The sequence below is a fragment of the Oryza brachyantha genome, chromosome 5 (genome assembly GCF_000231095.2).
Source record: "Oryza brachyantha chromosome 5, ObraRS2, whole genome shotgun sequence".
Classification (NCBI taxonomy): Eukaryota; Viridiplantae; Streptophyta; class Magnoliopsida; order Poales; family Poaceae; genus Oryza; species Oryza brachyantha.
In genome coordinates this window covers 6,618,345-6,634,016 of record NC_023167.2, presented here as the reverse complement: position 1 = coordinate 6,634,016, position 15,672 = coordinate 6,618,345, and the positions used below count along the sequence as shown (strand labels likewise).

The 15,672-nt window shown below is 44.1% G+C and overlaps 1 protein-coding gene across 1 annotated transcript; it reads left to right on the top strand.

The window, feature by feature from the left end:
* Positions 1 to 2,716: 2,716 nt before the first annotated feature.
* On the top strand, positions 2,717 to 10,912 carry LOC102721450. Its single transcript, XM_015836955.2, has 5 exons — positions 2,717 to 2,783; positions 3,047 to 3,099; positions 7,995 to 9,500; positions 9,603 to 9,710; positions 10,580 to 10,912. The coding sequence occupies exons 1-4, from the start codon at positions 2,717 to 2,719 to the stop codon at positions 9,702 to 9,704; spliced, it is 1,728 nt and encodes a 575-aa protein (XP_015692441.2). The 3' UTR covers positions 9,705 to 9,710; positions 10,580 to 10,912.
* Positions 10,913 to 15,672: the final 4,760 nt, after the last annotated feature.

Below are 15,672 nucleotides of genomic sequence, written 5' to 3'. Positions count from 1 at the left end.
GGCCGGGAAGTGCGCCTGTAATGGCCAATGCAGAGCCGCCAGAGCCGAGGTCGGTCAGACCGAGCCTAGGACGGTGTGACCGGCCAACCCATGGCGGTCTGACCGGCCAGGTCGACGAGGTCCTCTGACAGGGCTTCAACGGCTAGTTTTCTAGCCATTGCAGAGTAGCACGGTCTAACCAGTCACATACCTTTGGTCAGACCGGCAGAGAACTGTGTTGGGGGATTTCGCCCCCAACGGCTAGTTTTTGTGGGTGGAAGTATAAATACCCCCCACCAGCAGCAAGGGACTACTGTTGGCACTCGTTTCATTTGCACACACCCCTTGCATCTCTCACACACCCACTTGAGTTTTGTGTTCATCCATCTAGTGTGTTAGAGGTTGTTTTAGCCAAGAGTCATGTGCATTGCTTCCATTGTAGAGCTAGTGTGACACTTTATTATCTCCGAGCCAGGTCATCGATTGTTACTCTTGGAGGTTGCCGCCTCCTAGATGGCTTGTGGAGGAGTTGCTCGGTGACCTCTCCAAGAAGATTTTGGAAGAGGCCCGACACCATTTGTGAGTGGTTTGGAGTTCAGCACCTTCGAAGTGAAGGAAGAACTACCCTGAGTGATCGAGGCTGGGGTAGTCCTCTCTATGGGCCAGCTCTCGCTTTGCCCACCCCTTGACGAAGGGGGCGTGCGGTGGCTTTGTGGTTTAGCGGTGGAGTTGAGCTCGCCTTAACGGGGAGTAGGAAAACAGCGAGTTTCTAAACCTTGGTGAAAATTTTCTTGTCTCATTGTCTCTTTTACTTGTCGCATTTACATTTGTGCTATTTACATTTCTAGAGACATACTTGAGCCACTTTCACCCTAGGATTGCAAAACATAACTTATTTGTTTAGTTAGTCTTGTCCTTCACCGAGCCTGGCAATTTAGGTTAGTTTTGATTAAGTGTCATTTAATTTTAAATCCCTTATCCACCCCTCCTCTAGTCGGCATCTCGATCCTACGCATAATTAATCATAGATGCTACAGTGCCAACATATGCTAACGACAGAATAATTAGACTCAAAAGATTCGTCTCACAGTTTCCAGGTGGAATACAAAATTTGTTTTGTAACTAGACTACGTTTAATACTTCAAATTTGTGACTGTACGCGTTGACGTGGCCTCTCTCCTAAAAATTTTTGGGAACTGAACGGGGCCACGGCTTTGTCTCAAAATAACTTTATTTCTCATTCATCACATATCTATCAATACAAAAGCTAAAAGAATAAAACATTCTATTTTATCAAATCTCAGTACATTTATCGTCTGCTCTATCTATTTTCAATCAATTTATTTATTATTTTTATCAACTCTAATTCAATAGTTAATCAAAATAAATTCATTCTAGGACAAACCGAAATGGCCAAGGCCCCGTTTAGTTCTCAAAAAATTTTAGGAGAGGGGTCACATCAGCGCGTAATTTAAAGTATTAAACGTAGTCTAATTACAAAACAAATTTCAGATTCCGCCTAGAAACCGCGAGACGAATCTTTTGAGTCTAATTAATCTGCATTAGCACGTGTTGGTTATTGTAGTACTTATGGCTAATAATGTACTAATTGAACTGAAAAGATTTGTCTCACGATTTCCGTTGTGTAATTAATTTTAATTTTCATCTATATTTAATGCTCCATTTTGGTGTCCAAAGATTTGATATGATGTTTTTGGGAACTAAATTTTGGCCTGAGACCATTTTAGTTATGGAAAATTTTTGGATTGAATGTCACATCAGATATATTTGAAGTAATAAAATAAATTACAGATTCCGTCAAGAAACTACGTGAAAATTTTTGTTTTGGTAACTAAACAGGGCCGGAGTGTTACGCCCCAAATTTCCTTTCGGGTTTAATCGACTAAAAATAAACCGTTACAAATAATTAGTTTAATTAAACCAGGAGCTAAACTCCAATTAAAATTATCTAAATAATTGGAAGTGATATGTCAGGGTATTTTAAAATATTCCACGGGCATCAAAATACGCTAATGAGATTTTAAGTGTAAAACTCTTTCCTCTTCTTTTCCCTTTTCCCTCTCTCCTTGTCGATGGGTTGGTTTCGGCCCATCCCTCCCCATCGGCCGCTCGCTCCCTCCCCTCTATCTCTGTTCACCCCCCTCTCTCTGGGCCTGCTCAAGGCCACGGCCAAGATAGCCACTAGGTCCGTTTCACCTCCCTCCCTCTGCCCTACCTATCAGGGGTGTCCCTTTCCTCACACCCCCGAACTAGGTCGACCGACCGACCTCTCCACGCCCGTGCCTACGTCACCTGCAACTGCCGCCCCTCATCGCCAACAGGTGGGAGGACCTGGTCCTCCCACTCCGCCCCTACTCCACCCATGTCGTGCCGACAACACCTCTTCACCTCAGCCGCAACCACCGTTGCCCGCCTGACCCTTTAAAGCTATTCCACCCCTCCCCCCATGTTGCACTCGCTCCTATTCTCCACCCTTGCAGTCGCCGCCAATGGTGAGCAATCGCACTTGCCCCCTTCCTCTATCCCGTAGTGTTGCGTCGTCATCGCACCGTGTTGCCATCTATGCCACGTTGTTGCACTGTGCCTCATCGCGTTGCCTCTCCCGCGCTACGTGTTGCGCTCGCGTCGCCGGTTGCCGACCGTGTTGTGCCTGCACCGCTCACTATGTGCCACCGTCATCGTCGCAGCGTCGCTGTCCTCTCCTGTCCCTTCCCGCATGAGTCCGGCCGTGGACCAGCCATGGACCAAGTCCACGGTGGACCGGCCCAATGTGTCACCAACAGGTGGGGCCGCGTGTTGGGGCTGGACTCCCTAGGTGACATCAGCATGCCGGGTTAATGCACAATAAATCGTTTAGGACCTTTCTGTTTAGCTAAAAACCTAGAAAACTTCTAAAAGTCATAGAAAATTGATCCAACCTTCGTTTTAGTTCATTAAAATGGCAGTATATTCATAAAAATTCAAAGAAACCATTGAAAATAGTTTTATTTATTGTTTTAGTATTTTTATAGCTCATTTTTGCTTGTGTGCTTTGTTCATCGTGTAGAATACGATACTTTCGACGCGCTGGTATACTTTGAAGTTGTCGCAGAGGTCCCTGTAGGTGCATAGCAAGGGAAGCCGCATATTTTTGTTGATCATATTGATCTCATGATTATAAATGTCCCGCTTTACATTCATAAATGCATGACTTACGTTACTTTAATTATGGGATGGTGCCTATTAATTAGCCATCGGACTTTACATTATTACCTTGCTGCACTAGGGCCGCGTTCGGCAGCTATACTAGTTAACTTATCTTCCCTCATTTTCCGTACGCACGTTTTTTAAATTGTTAAACGGTGTATTTTTTAAAAATTTTCTATACAAAAGTTGTTTTAAAAATCATATTAATCTATTTATATTTTTTCAGTAATTAATAATTAATTAATCATGTACTAATCTATTAGTACGTTTTCCGTACCGGGATAAGTTAACTTATCCGAACGTGGCCGAGGTAATTTGACTAGTACTAGGACTAGGACTAGGTTTTGTTTAGTCATCCTAAGTTCAAGTAGAGGGAATTCATTAATTAATGATTAGTTTAGCGGTAATTATTGGTCGAGATTAATTATCTCGCAAGGGATTATATAACTCAGACTTGTTTAATGGATGACTGTGGGTGTATAGTTTTGATAATCGCACCTATGACAATTAAGAACCGGTTCTTGCGAAACTTAGAAGAAATATAGTGCTAACCACGAGACAAAATAGACAATGGTGGAGCTTGTGGTATGACTTTGCTATGTCTGACGTACCTAGGTAAGGGTGAGCGTGATAAGATATGGATGAAACTTGCAACGGTCTACGCAATATCTGGATTCGCCTAGGCATAAGACAAGGCAGGGCTGCCTACCTTTGGTGTTAGTAGGGATAAAACCTGAAGTGTGGTGTAATTGCATAGTAAGAATTATACGACTGTCCCTGGTGCTAACGACTACTATTGTGAAATTGTCGCTTGTAGTTCCTGAGATTTTAGAGAAAAAAATATAGTGGAAAATACTGAATATGCACTTGGTAATCTTCATAGACCTTCTAGTCATATCAGGTTACATCAAGCATGTTCAAATCATATATTTATCACCATTTAACCATGATCAAGCAAATTTTATACATGTATTGAAGAGTGCAGGCCCACAACCATCAGACCGTAGTTGGTCTGATATAGCACGAGCTCGCAAAATAAATTTTGTGTATACATACAAATGCTCTAGGTAAACATAGTATGTTTATGATATGAAAGAAGAGCTTGATAAATTGAATAAAATAGTGCATACCTGGTAGATACATATCGGATTTATATACTCCCTCCATATTTAAATATATGATGTTCATGTAAAAAAATAGGAGGGAGTACAAAATTAGTAGATTGATTTAAGAAAATGTATCTACTAAACATCTTGCTGCGTAGTTGATAGGGATGGTAGCCATCATGTCTCGAAGTACGTTATGTCATAGTGCATATGCATACATATAAATTGGATGCATGCAAGGCATTAGTGATTAGCTTCTGAACTTTGATCGATCCTTTTGACTATATGCGATTCAAACCGCAAATCGACTCGACTGGTGTCTTGTTCTTCTGGATGGATCAGAGCTGTAGGAGGCCATGATGCTTCAACATTCTCGTGCTAAATAAAAAAGAAATAGACTCACCATTTTAAATAATATATGAATTAATCAAATAATTAATATATTAGCATGGCAAACCCAATACCTTGCTGAAGATCAACGTTTTTATAGTTTGCACAATCTAATTGTGGATACTAGTTTAGAAATCATCAGTTTGAGTCAGCGGTGAAAACGGGTCGGGTTCGGTCAAATTTCACCTTTCCCATATCCTAATCCATATTTTGCAATCGGGTTCGGATCTAATATGGATATTATCGAATACGGATACAATCACGGATAATACCGGGTGCAAATACGATACAAATACTACCAAAACGGATACGAACACTTACGGGTACGAATATTTATGCGAATATCAAGTCAAAACACCAACCATATACATATACCAAAAATGCAATGATATTAGGGGCTAGCAGCATATTGCAAAATGGCAAACCCATAGTCCAATACTCATATAACCAGTGGAATATCACAATAACCAGTACAAACCCACATCATAATAATATTCAGACAAATATCACAATAACCAAATAATATGAGTCCCAAAATGATGTGTAATCAAGCAATCAAATGGGTTCTAAGTTCTAACAGAGAATCAGACGGGGAGATGGCGAGATGCGGATGCCGATATGGAGGGCGGAGGCTTGAGGCGGCCAGCGGGGGAAGGAGGTCGGGCGGCGCCTCGACGACGGGAGGTGCACGCTGGACGGCGCCTCGGCGGCAGGAGGCAGACGCCGGCTCGAATGTCACCTGGACGGGGGGAGGCGGACGCCGGACGCCGCCTCGGCGGGGAGACGCGGCCGTTGGATGTCGCCTCGGCGGGGAGATGTGGACGCCGGACCAGAGGACGGAGGCTCGAGGCGGCCGGTAGGAGGCGGAGGCCGGAGGGAGGCTGGCGCTTGGCGGCGGCGGGCTGCGTGCGGCAGTGCGAGAGCTGGGGGGCGATGAGCCGAATAGCCGATGTCGATGCCATGTGCGTGCATGACGTTGTCCCGTGACCGCCCATGGCCGTGACTCTGCTGCGTGCGTGAGTTAGGGTTGGTGTTTCTATGGGCCTTGAATTTGATGGGCCGAAATTAGCAAATGTCGCCATTTAACCGGATATTAATTCGGGTATAATCCGGATAGTACCCGCAATATATTCCGGATAATCCGTATCCATCGGGTATTGCCCTCCCGAACCCGATCTCATATCCGCCAAAAAATACCCGAATTTGGATCCAGATCCGCGTAAAATCCTGGGTACCCGAATAACTGACCCGAATTTATCCCGAATTAATATGGGCGGGCGGACGGGCGGGAAATATCCGTCCTTGTTTTCACCCATAGTTTGAGTTCTCGACTCAAGGCTCCGAGATTGATAATTTTGAACCATCTTCCTCCACATCAGTTATGTCTTGAATTCATACCAATCTAGTGTATCGAACTATCGATCGATGATTAAGATGATGATGTTTTGAAGGTAAGTGAGTGCTAGCTGAGCTGAATATATCCCAGGCTCAAACTATCACCAAGACCTTATCGAAAGTGTCAATTGTCAAAGTCATCTTGGATGAATAGCTTAGTAATAAGACCATGCACCCTTACCCAACTTGCTAAGTGTCACCAAATAGATATTGGACTACGGTGGTAGAGATATAGATAATACGGTTAGACATAACAGAGTCCAATAGAAACTCTATAGATAAAGATAAAATCTTAGAGAAATACGATAGAATATTTATCTTCTACTTTAAGTTTCTATCTCCTATGTACACTATAAATATACCCGTGAGGGCTAATGTAATATACAACAGATCATAGATTTCTCTCCTAATCAATATTTTTCATATGGTATCAGAGTCTAGATCCCAACACTAGTCATCGATTTCGAGTCCACGCTAAGCACGCCGACGGCGAGCACATCAACTGATTTCCAGCTGGCTGTTCAACGGAACGGAAAGACAACGACGCCAGCATCCATCGTCAATCTGCCAATTTGCCCTACCATCGATCACCGCCATGCATGCATTCAATTACTTTTTCTGTTTTTCACCGCACATCACAGTGAATGTATTTAATTTCTTTTTCAATTTGCTAACCGCTAAAGATTATTCATAGATTAGATTTTCTCTGAGAATTAGTATTACATCAATTTTTTAGTCACTATTGATTAGATTATACATGACTTATCAAATAATTTAATAATGGCATAATTGACTAGACTGTCTTAAGTATTATAACGCTGCTACAGTAAACTATTATCTGAACATTCGTCTTAACCAAAATATATAAGTACCACTTATTTTATTATGGTACGTTTTGTCATCAAAGGTAGCACAATTTATATCTTTTAATATTTACACTAAAATTTTAAATAATATAAATGGTCGAACATTATGTTTTTCAATGTGTCATAGCGAGAAGGCTTATTCTGTTATAAAAAAAAATTAAAGACAGACGGATAGGAAAGTTATACTTCTAATACTATTTCTAGTAATGCTAGAATTTCTACTTGACAGGGTGTTTTATTATAGGAGGACTCGAATTAGCACTCCCTCCGCTAATAAATATTTGGTATCTATGGCATGCTGTTATAGAACTTTTAAATCTTTGAATTATTAGCTAAATCTTTTCTTAAAGATTAGCATACATAACTAGAGGGAGGCACTATAAAAAAGGAAATATGAGTACTCTTTTCTAAATGAGATTTGCTCTGGTCCAATAAAAAGTAACTCGAGGTAGGTACCAAATCGCTTTCCACTATTGGATCTAGTTGTGTAGAATGTGCACTATTAGATCCAACGATTATAAATGATTTGATATCGCGAGGTACCGGTACCTCGATATTTTTTGTTGGACTAAAACAAATCTCTTTCTAAATTGGTTCTACAGTTTAGAACCAAACTTTTAAATCTTTGAATTACTAGCTAAATCTTATCTTAAAGATTAGTATATATAACCAGGGGGAGGTAGTATACAAAAGGAAATATGAGTACCCTTTTCTAAATTGGTTCGACAGTTTAGAACGAAATTATATAACCAGTTGAAATATTGGCCTCCGTTTCTTTTCTTTCCAGAAAGGAGAAAGTTATTGGCCTTAATGGTGACACTAGTATATATTAACCTAGAGATTATCTCGGGACAACGTCAATTCAGTAACTTCAACCTCCTTTCTTTCTGAACACACTTGATGCAGATAGCCTTCCAAGACCCAAACTTTATCTGTCCTATCTTAATCAAAAACACAAATGACCCTGACCCATGATCCACTAACAAGCCACTAGCTCGAGGTTTGAGCTTCAACTCTTCTTGGCGGGTCCCAAACAGTGCACAAATTTCAGACATATTGCATAATCAAACCCCCTCCCCCCAAAAAAGAAAGAAGCCGTCGCCTTTCACCAAGTTCGAATTTTTCGGCTTTGGAGGAGGAGACGGCACGAAAGCCAAGCAAACGGAAGAAAACTAGGCCACGCATTGGCAGAATCTTTCCTCCTCTTGCGTTTGTGCTGCTCCATGTCCTCCTCTTGCAGCCAGCCATGGCTCTGAGCTGTGGCAGGAGGAGGCAGAGAGGGAGGAGAGCCGGCGACGGCGGCGGCGGCCGCCATTTTCACGTCCACTACCATCTTCCTCGCCGGGTCTGCGGCGCCTCCTCGCCTCGGTTTATCTCGCTGCTGTCAGCTTGGGTGCTGGTTCCTCCCGCGCTGTTCTTGGCCGTGCTTGTGTTCCTCGTGTTGTTTGTCTGGTTCACCTTGCTGTATTTTCTTCGCTCCCTGTGGAACAAGGACGGGAAAGGTGGATTTTTTGAGAGGGATAGCGAAGGTCATGGCCGTGATGCTGATGGGCAACATGGAGAGGACGTTGCAGAAGAAGGCACGGAAGAGAAGAAGGCCAGTCTGAAGGTTTCGTCTGAACTTTTTGCTGGTGACTCTGCTTCAGCTGAAGATTGTGCTAAAAGGTTTGAGATAGAAGAGGTGCGTGTTAATTCTGATGAGCCTCAAGACATACAAAGAGGTGATGATGAACAACTTATCGAAGAGGTGATTATCTTTGAGATACAAAGAGGGGCGGAGGCTATTGTCCATTCTGATGGGTTACCAGAAAAGCATCAGATACAAGATTTGCCAATTGATTGGTTTGAGGAAGAAACTAAAAGCAGATATGGCATCAAATCAGGTGATTCATTTCCGACTGTACTGTCAGCTATTACATCTGAATTTCATGATTTTTCTGTCAAGAATGGGGTGGAAAGGTTGACCATGGATTTTCTTGATGAAAGGAATCAAAAGGAGGCAGTATTGCTTGATACATCATCTCATTGTGGTATCGGGAATAATCATTGCAAATACAGTGAAGAATATTTTGACGATACGGAGATACCTGCTCCTAGTTCATCTGAAATTTCTGATTTTATCGACAAGCATGAAACAAGGGAGGTTGTTCTTGATGATTGTGGGAATGATGATACCTTAATAGTGTTGGCCTCTAAAGATGGTTCAGCCCATGATGCAATTCTCTATGATCATAAGGATAATACCTCAGAACAAAAGGATCAAAATAATTTAGCAGGATTGGTTGATAGCGTTGTAGTTCTTTTTAATCAGCAGGAAGAAATACAGAACGCGATCGTTTCTGATGACAGCAGGATACCTGAAGCTCTGCTCAATATAGAATCATCAAGTATTGCATCTACATATTGTGACTCTTCTGACAAGCATCAGAATCTACAGGAGGTGCCTGATAGTTTGGCAAGTGGAGATAACATTGATGAGGTTGCTTCACTGCAGAGTTCAGTTCCTGAGAACGCTGAAGATAAAGACGAGAGAAGTAATGCTAATTGTATTTCCGAGGTCAGTACAAAAGAAAGTTTAGCCAAATTTCAGAAATTGTTCTGTGAGCCTGTGATGTATTTCTGAATTGTACTATTGGTCCGTTTCAAATGAATTTAAAAGGGAGCGTCATATGGAAACCGAATGCCACTTGTTAGGAGGTCCCCAGCACCATGGTGGAATTTATGTGGAGTAATTGATGTGTTTGCTGGATGTAAAGATTGAATTGAGGTAAGAAGATGGTCCATTCCAATGCCATTCAGACTTTGTCCGTTCCACTGCATTTGTTATATTATTGCTTGCTATAGTTAATACCAGCTAGCAATTCTGTTTGCTTTAGTGTACTTCTCTTGATCAAAGACAAGACAGCTATATCTGAAACTAGCAGATCTGGTGGAAAAATTTCACACCATAAGTCATTTGTTGGAAGTTTGAACAGAGGGTACTCTTTTTTTTTTTTGGTCAAACAAGTCCAGCTGCCTAGCCTCAGTTTTGATTTCTCACACTGTTAGGCTTGGCACCTTCTTTTGTAGTTTGTTCCTGATTTGCTCTACATATGCGTCTCTTCAGTTATCTTGTTGATCATCTGCTGCCTCATGGCTTAGCAACTTCTGAGAGACCGGTTGTTGCGTTCCTTCCAAATTTCCCAAGTGTTGTTGAGGGTACTTCAATTGTTAAGTATTTATTTTCTGGTAAAGACTATCTAACATACGAGAGGTTTTAGGATTATCAGTATTATACAGTAGTACATTAGAAATGATCTAAGCCAATTAGGGCATAACGGTATTTTTCCCTAACTATGATTTGGGCTTTTTGTTTTGTCATCTCTTTGTTTTTTTTTTCTTTCCAAGACACTCGGGCGGCTAGATCTCACAGCACACAAGACAAAATAAGAGTCATCAGCTCATCTCACTAAAAACGAAATTTACCATTTCTACTGGACTAATGCCATCGTGCAAGTGCCCTTTCTTTTTTCTCGCCCAACCGCAGGATAATTCTTAGATGATTACTTTGATTAATAAGAATAATTTGTAATCTCAGTATTGTCAACTCAATTTTCAGTATTTCGACATGACACATATTTTTTTTCTCATATGCAGATGTTGAAAGGTCACAGGTGGAACTTGATGTCTACAGAATACTAGAGATGGTCAACATAATCCTGTGTTGATATTTAGAAGTATTTAAATGTTTGGGTTGCGGTATTGAATTGTTTATAATGAGGCTGCTTACTTTTTGGGTGTATATATATTTTTGGAAGAATGCCTAATTAGTTTTTGACATGATTTGGTTCATTGGTTTTGTTTACTACTTGAGAGTGTTTTTCTTTGTCAAGAAAGAAAACTTCAACTCAATGTAATTAATTTTGGAAGGGAAGTGGAATGGGAATGTTTGTTGACTTATTGTATACTACTCCCTTCGATTGTTTTTAATTAATACGGTTGACTTTTGAATTTACGTTTGATCATTAGTCTTATTCAATTTTTTTAAAAATATGAAAAACTATAAATTGTACTTAAAGTTACTTTAGTAATAAATCAAATCATAACAAAATAATCAATAACTATATAATTTTTTTAATAATACGAACGGTCAAACGTAATCCAAAAATCAACGACATCAATTAAAAAATGGAGGTTGTATATGTTTTTAGAAATATGTATTTTACAGTTTTCTGGATGTACGGAGTTCTGCATACCATATTAAAACCTGACAATCTTTACCACCGATTTCTAACAACTGCAAAGAAACCATGAGGCGGTAACGGAATCTTGGAACAAGAAAATTCTTGCCACAAACCCCTTCAACATTAATTCTAAACCTGAAAATTAACTCACCTTGCTAGGGATTTTAAAGCCGTGGAGTTCAACAAAGCATGGGATACAGAGCTCCAGTTGGCGATTGCCAATGAGGTTATCTTCCGGTTAAAAGTAGCACAGGAGGGTTGCCCGCTCTCGAACGCAGAAAAAGAGTTTGAAAGTTTACTTAAAAAAAGATTCAAGGTTTAGCAGCCATAAATAAAATAAGAAAAAAATCTACCAAAGGTCCCTCAACTTAAATGATAGTGTTTTTCATCCTTAACCAAAATACCAGAAATGTTTACCCCTAAACCCGTATAATCCGTAAATGTTTACCCCTAAACTCGTATAATCCGTTTAAAACAGGTCTCTCGGCAGTTTTGACTTAATTTTTAATTGGTTTTACTGATGTGGTATCCGGTGGGTCTCACATATCAGTTTTTTTTTTCCACTCTCCTTTGAGGTGGAGACCTGGCTTCGAGGCGACCGAGCTCCGGTTAATGGCGACCTGGGCTTCGCGTCGATCATGTTGGTTCGAAGGCCACTAATGGCGACGAAAAGAGAGAGAAGCCTATGACGAAGTCCTCGAGCTTCTCAATGAGCACGACGCCCAGCGGGCCGCTTGGGAGTCGGGATGACAAGCTCGTACACGAAGGCGCCGAACACGGAGTGGATGCCGATGGCGTTGGTGCACACGCCGGCGATCATGACGTCGGTGAGGTTGAGGGTGACGTGCACGTCGCCGATGGTCTCCCCCTCAGGGACGCGGCGGATGAGGGGGCACCACGTAGAGGCAGGCGAGCACGAAGGCCACCCTCGCGAGGAGCACCCACATGCAGGGAGGAGAAGGCCGAGCTATCACCTCGGAGATGGCGATGGCGGCGGACATGGCGATCCGGCCGAGGTCGGAGTGAAAGATAATCAATCTGGAATCAACGTTGTCGGTGCGACAGTTCGTGTTGATCGATCGCATAAAACAGCGAGAGGAAGTGTGTGTGTGTGTATATGCATAAGAGATATAGCTTGTCGGGTCCTGTGTTTACCCGAGATATTAACAAACTCAGCTAACTACCGGTCACTTTATCTCAACACATGTGATCTACATGATAGATAAACATATATTCTAACACGGAGTTGAGCAGCTTGATCTTGGCGAGGATGCGCGCCAGCACCGGGAACGCCGTGACAGAGAGCGCCACGCCGAGGAAGAGCAGGAAGGAGGCCTAGTGCACGTTCTTGGACACCTGGTGCCGGAAGATGAACGACGTCACCGTGCCGATGCAGAACAGCAGCGCCATGCCGGCTACGCGTGATAACGAGCGCCTTCTTCCCGGGCTGCCTGATGACATTGACGTCCATCTCGAGGCCGACCAAGAAGAGGAAGTAGAGGAGGCCCAGGTGCGCCACTGTCTCCAGCGTCAGCACTGCAGGCTTCGCTCTGGGAACATTCATCTCCGCAGGACGCCGCCGCCTGCCGACCACGCCGCAGCCTGGCACCGCCCGCCGCCGGCCATGAGCTAAGGAGAGAGGAAGAAGAGACGAAGAAGAGAGAGGAGAGGAAGGGAGAGGATGATAGAAAAAAATTTAAAAAATCTGACATGTGGGATCCACTAAACGCCACATCAGAAAATATCACGTCCAGAAATTTACACCAAATTTCTGAACAATAGCATGTATTAAATCTCGGTCCAGAAATCAGCCCGAGTACACACTATGACAAATTAATAAACTGTTCCACGACCTAAAAACAAATAAAAACACTTATCTATCGAAATGCAGCGGAAAAGGAAACAAACTAAACCATCTAATCTTCAGCTTTAGCTGGCGATGACGGCTCCACACCACAGGCATTCTCGACGGCGGACTGAACCTCGCTTCAACCTTTGGAACAAACTTCTGACTCAGACTCTGGCACTTGCTCTGGTAGGGAAAATTAAGGCTGGCTGAGTACAAACCACCGTATTCAATAAGTAACACCCAAGAGAGAGAAATAATGAATGCAATAGGATAACAAGGATAGGCTAAGGTTAACTTGCATACAGCGGCAGTAATTTAGCAAAACAGTAGATAAAATAGACTGAAATGAAAGTAGAGAAACATTTAAAATAATCATCCACTGTCCAACGTTACACTACGTTGCAACAGACCCAAACCACTGTCCAGCGTTACACCACACTGCAACAGGGTCAACCCTCTGTCCAACGTTAGACCACGTTGCGACAGACCCAAACCACTGCCAGCGTTACACCACGTTGCGCAGGGTCAAACCAGTTCCAAGATTGATCAGGTTATTAATGGTTCAACTAATCCCAGTGAATCTGTCAGTTCGCCCAATAACCGCGGGCACGACTATTCGAATAGTTTTACTCTGCAGAGGTGTACAACTTTACCCACAAGACATAGCTCCCAAGCATGTTACCATGCCCCAACATATCACCACGATACCTTAGTACGGAAACCATGATAAGACCTTTCACCTAACCCTCCCTAGACAATCACACCGTACTTCAGGTTTCACCCCCTCCTTTACACCAAGTCGGGCAGTCCCCTCTTGTGCCTTGGTGAATCCGGAAGCAGCAGAGGCTTTCGTTTCACCACGATTGCCCGTCCATACTCCATCAACGCTCACCCTTGCCTTGGTACGTCGAATAGGGATAAACTAGATTACGAGTCTCAACGTTGCCCATTCTGGTTTGTGGTTAGTACGTGTAAGACTTTCAGGGTTTCCTGAGAACCGGTCCTTAATTGCCATGGGCATGACTCTCAAAACCATGCACCCACAGCCCACCATAAGCAATATTTTAGTTGTATTAATTCTGAACGGGATATTAATAATGATCACAACCATTAAAGGTCTATCAAAGTTTAATCAATAATCAAATAATAATTGGTGAGCTAGTTGAACTAAGCATGGCTAAGCATTGACTAACCCTAATTCTAGTCAAATTAACCTTGGGATGACAATAATAATGAGTGGGAATCAACGGATATATTGGTAATTGCCTAATAGATAAATAAAGTAAATACATTTGAATACAATGCATGTTTGAATATAAAAGCGGGGAATTTTATAAACATGGAATCAATATGATCAAAGAAGGGTGCCACTTGCCTTGCTTAGACCCACGAGGAACTTCGGTGACGACTTCGGGAACGAACGACGCTGCGACAGGATCAAAACCTACGACAAACAAGGCAAAACAAGGAAAAACAGACTGTAAAACTACTGAAACAGAGAAAGAAACTATTTTTAATGGATTTTTAACATTTTTCTGGATTTAATGAAACTTGAATGGATCTAAACGGAGACTAGATGAATTACTTATGAATTTTAGAAGTTTTATGGGTTTTTAACTAAACAGAAAAGTCCTAAATCAATTATTGCGCAATTAAATGGGGCGCTGACATCAACAGAGGGGAGATGGCGCGCCGACAGATGGGGTCCACCTATCGGTGAGAGAGAGGGGTGGCGGGTGGATGACAGGTGGGTCCCGGGAAGGAGAGAGAGAGGAAGGGGCGTCCGGTGGCTGACGGGTGGGACCCGTCGGTCGGGAGAGAGGGAGGGAAGAGGAGGTGTGGCCGACGGGTGGGACCCATCGGTCAGAGAGAGAGAGAGAGCAGGGGAGCGGGGAGGGGAGATGCTCGGCCGGCGGCGCTGACCAGCAGGCGGCGAAAGTGGCGGCGCACGACGCGACGGCGACGGCGCGGCAACACGGCGACGACGGGCGCGACGATGGCAGCGACGGCGCACGGCGGCGCGACGCACCGCGGGCGCGCGACAGGGCGACGACACATGACGACGACAAGCAGCGACGGGTGCCGGCGGCGACGGCACGGCGACCGCGTGGCGGTGGAGACGGCGCCCGGCTGGCGCGGAGGCGGCGACCTACGGCGTGCATGCGCGGCGACGGCGCGCGGGCCGAGGACGACGACCGAAGGGGAAGGACGAGGAGGGAGAGGGGAGTGGGGTCGCTCACCGGCGAAGGCGAAAGAGCGGAGGGTCGGCGACGGCGAGGCGACGGGGGTGACGCGGATGGACGGCGATGAGCGGCGTCCGACGGCGAGATCGGATGCGGCGGCGAAGGGATCGGACGCGGCGAAGGGAGCGGAGGGGCGGGAAGGGAGCGGAGGGGCGGCGAATGGCGCTGAGGTGCCCACCGGCGGCGGTGAAGGCTGGCAGAGGGTCGGCGAGTTCGAGGCGGAGGCGGTGACGCGGACGGGCGGCGACTTGCAGTGTCCGACGGTGGGTTCGGTCGACGGCGGAAAGGAACGGCGGCGCACGAGCGAGGGGAAAAACGGTGACGGCGCTTGGGCCAGGAGGATTTATAGTGGGGGGGTGGCGCGGCTAGGGCGGGGACGACCGTTGAGGGAGTTCGGTTCAGGCGAAGGACGCG

Excerpts from the sequence above, each read along its gene's own strand:
- LOC102721450 (XM_015836955.2), top strand. The coding sequence starts at position 2,717 with ATGAGTCCGGCCGTGGACCAGCCATGGACCAAGTCCACGGTGGACCGG. Across the intron at positions 3,100-7,994 it reads AAGTTGTCGCAGAGGTCCCT|ACATATTGCATAATCAAACC; the intron begins GTAGGTGCATAG and ends CACAAATTTCAG. Across the intron at positions 9,501-9,602 it reads ATGCTAATTGTATTTCCGAG|GGAGCGTCATATGGAAACCG; the intron begins GTCAGTACAAAA and ends TGAATTTAAAAG.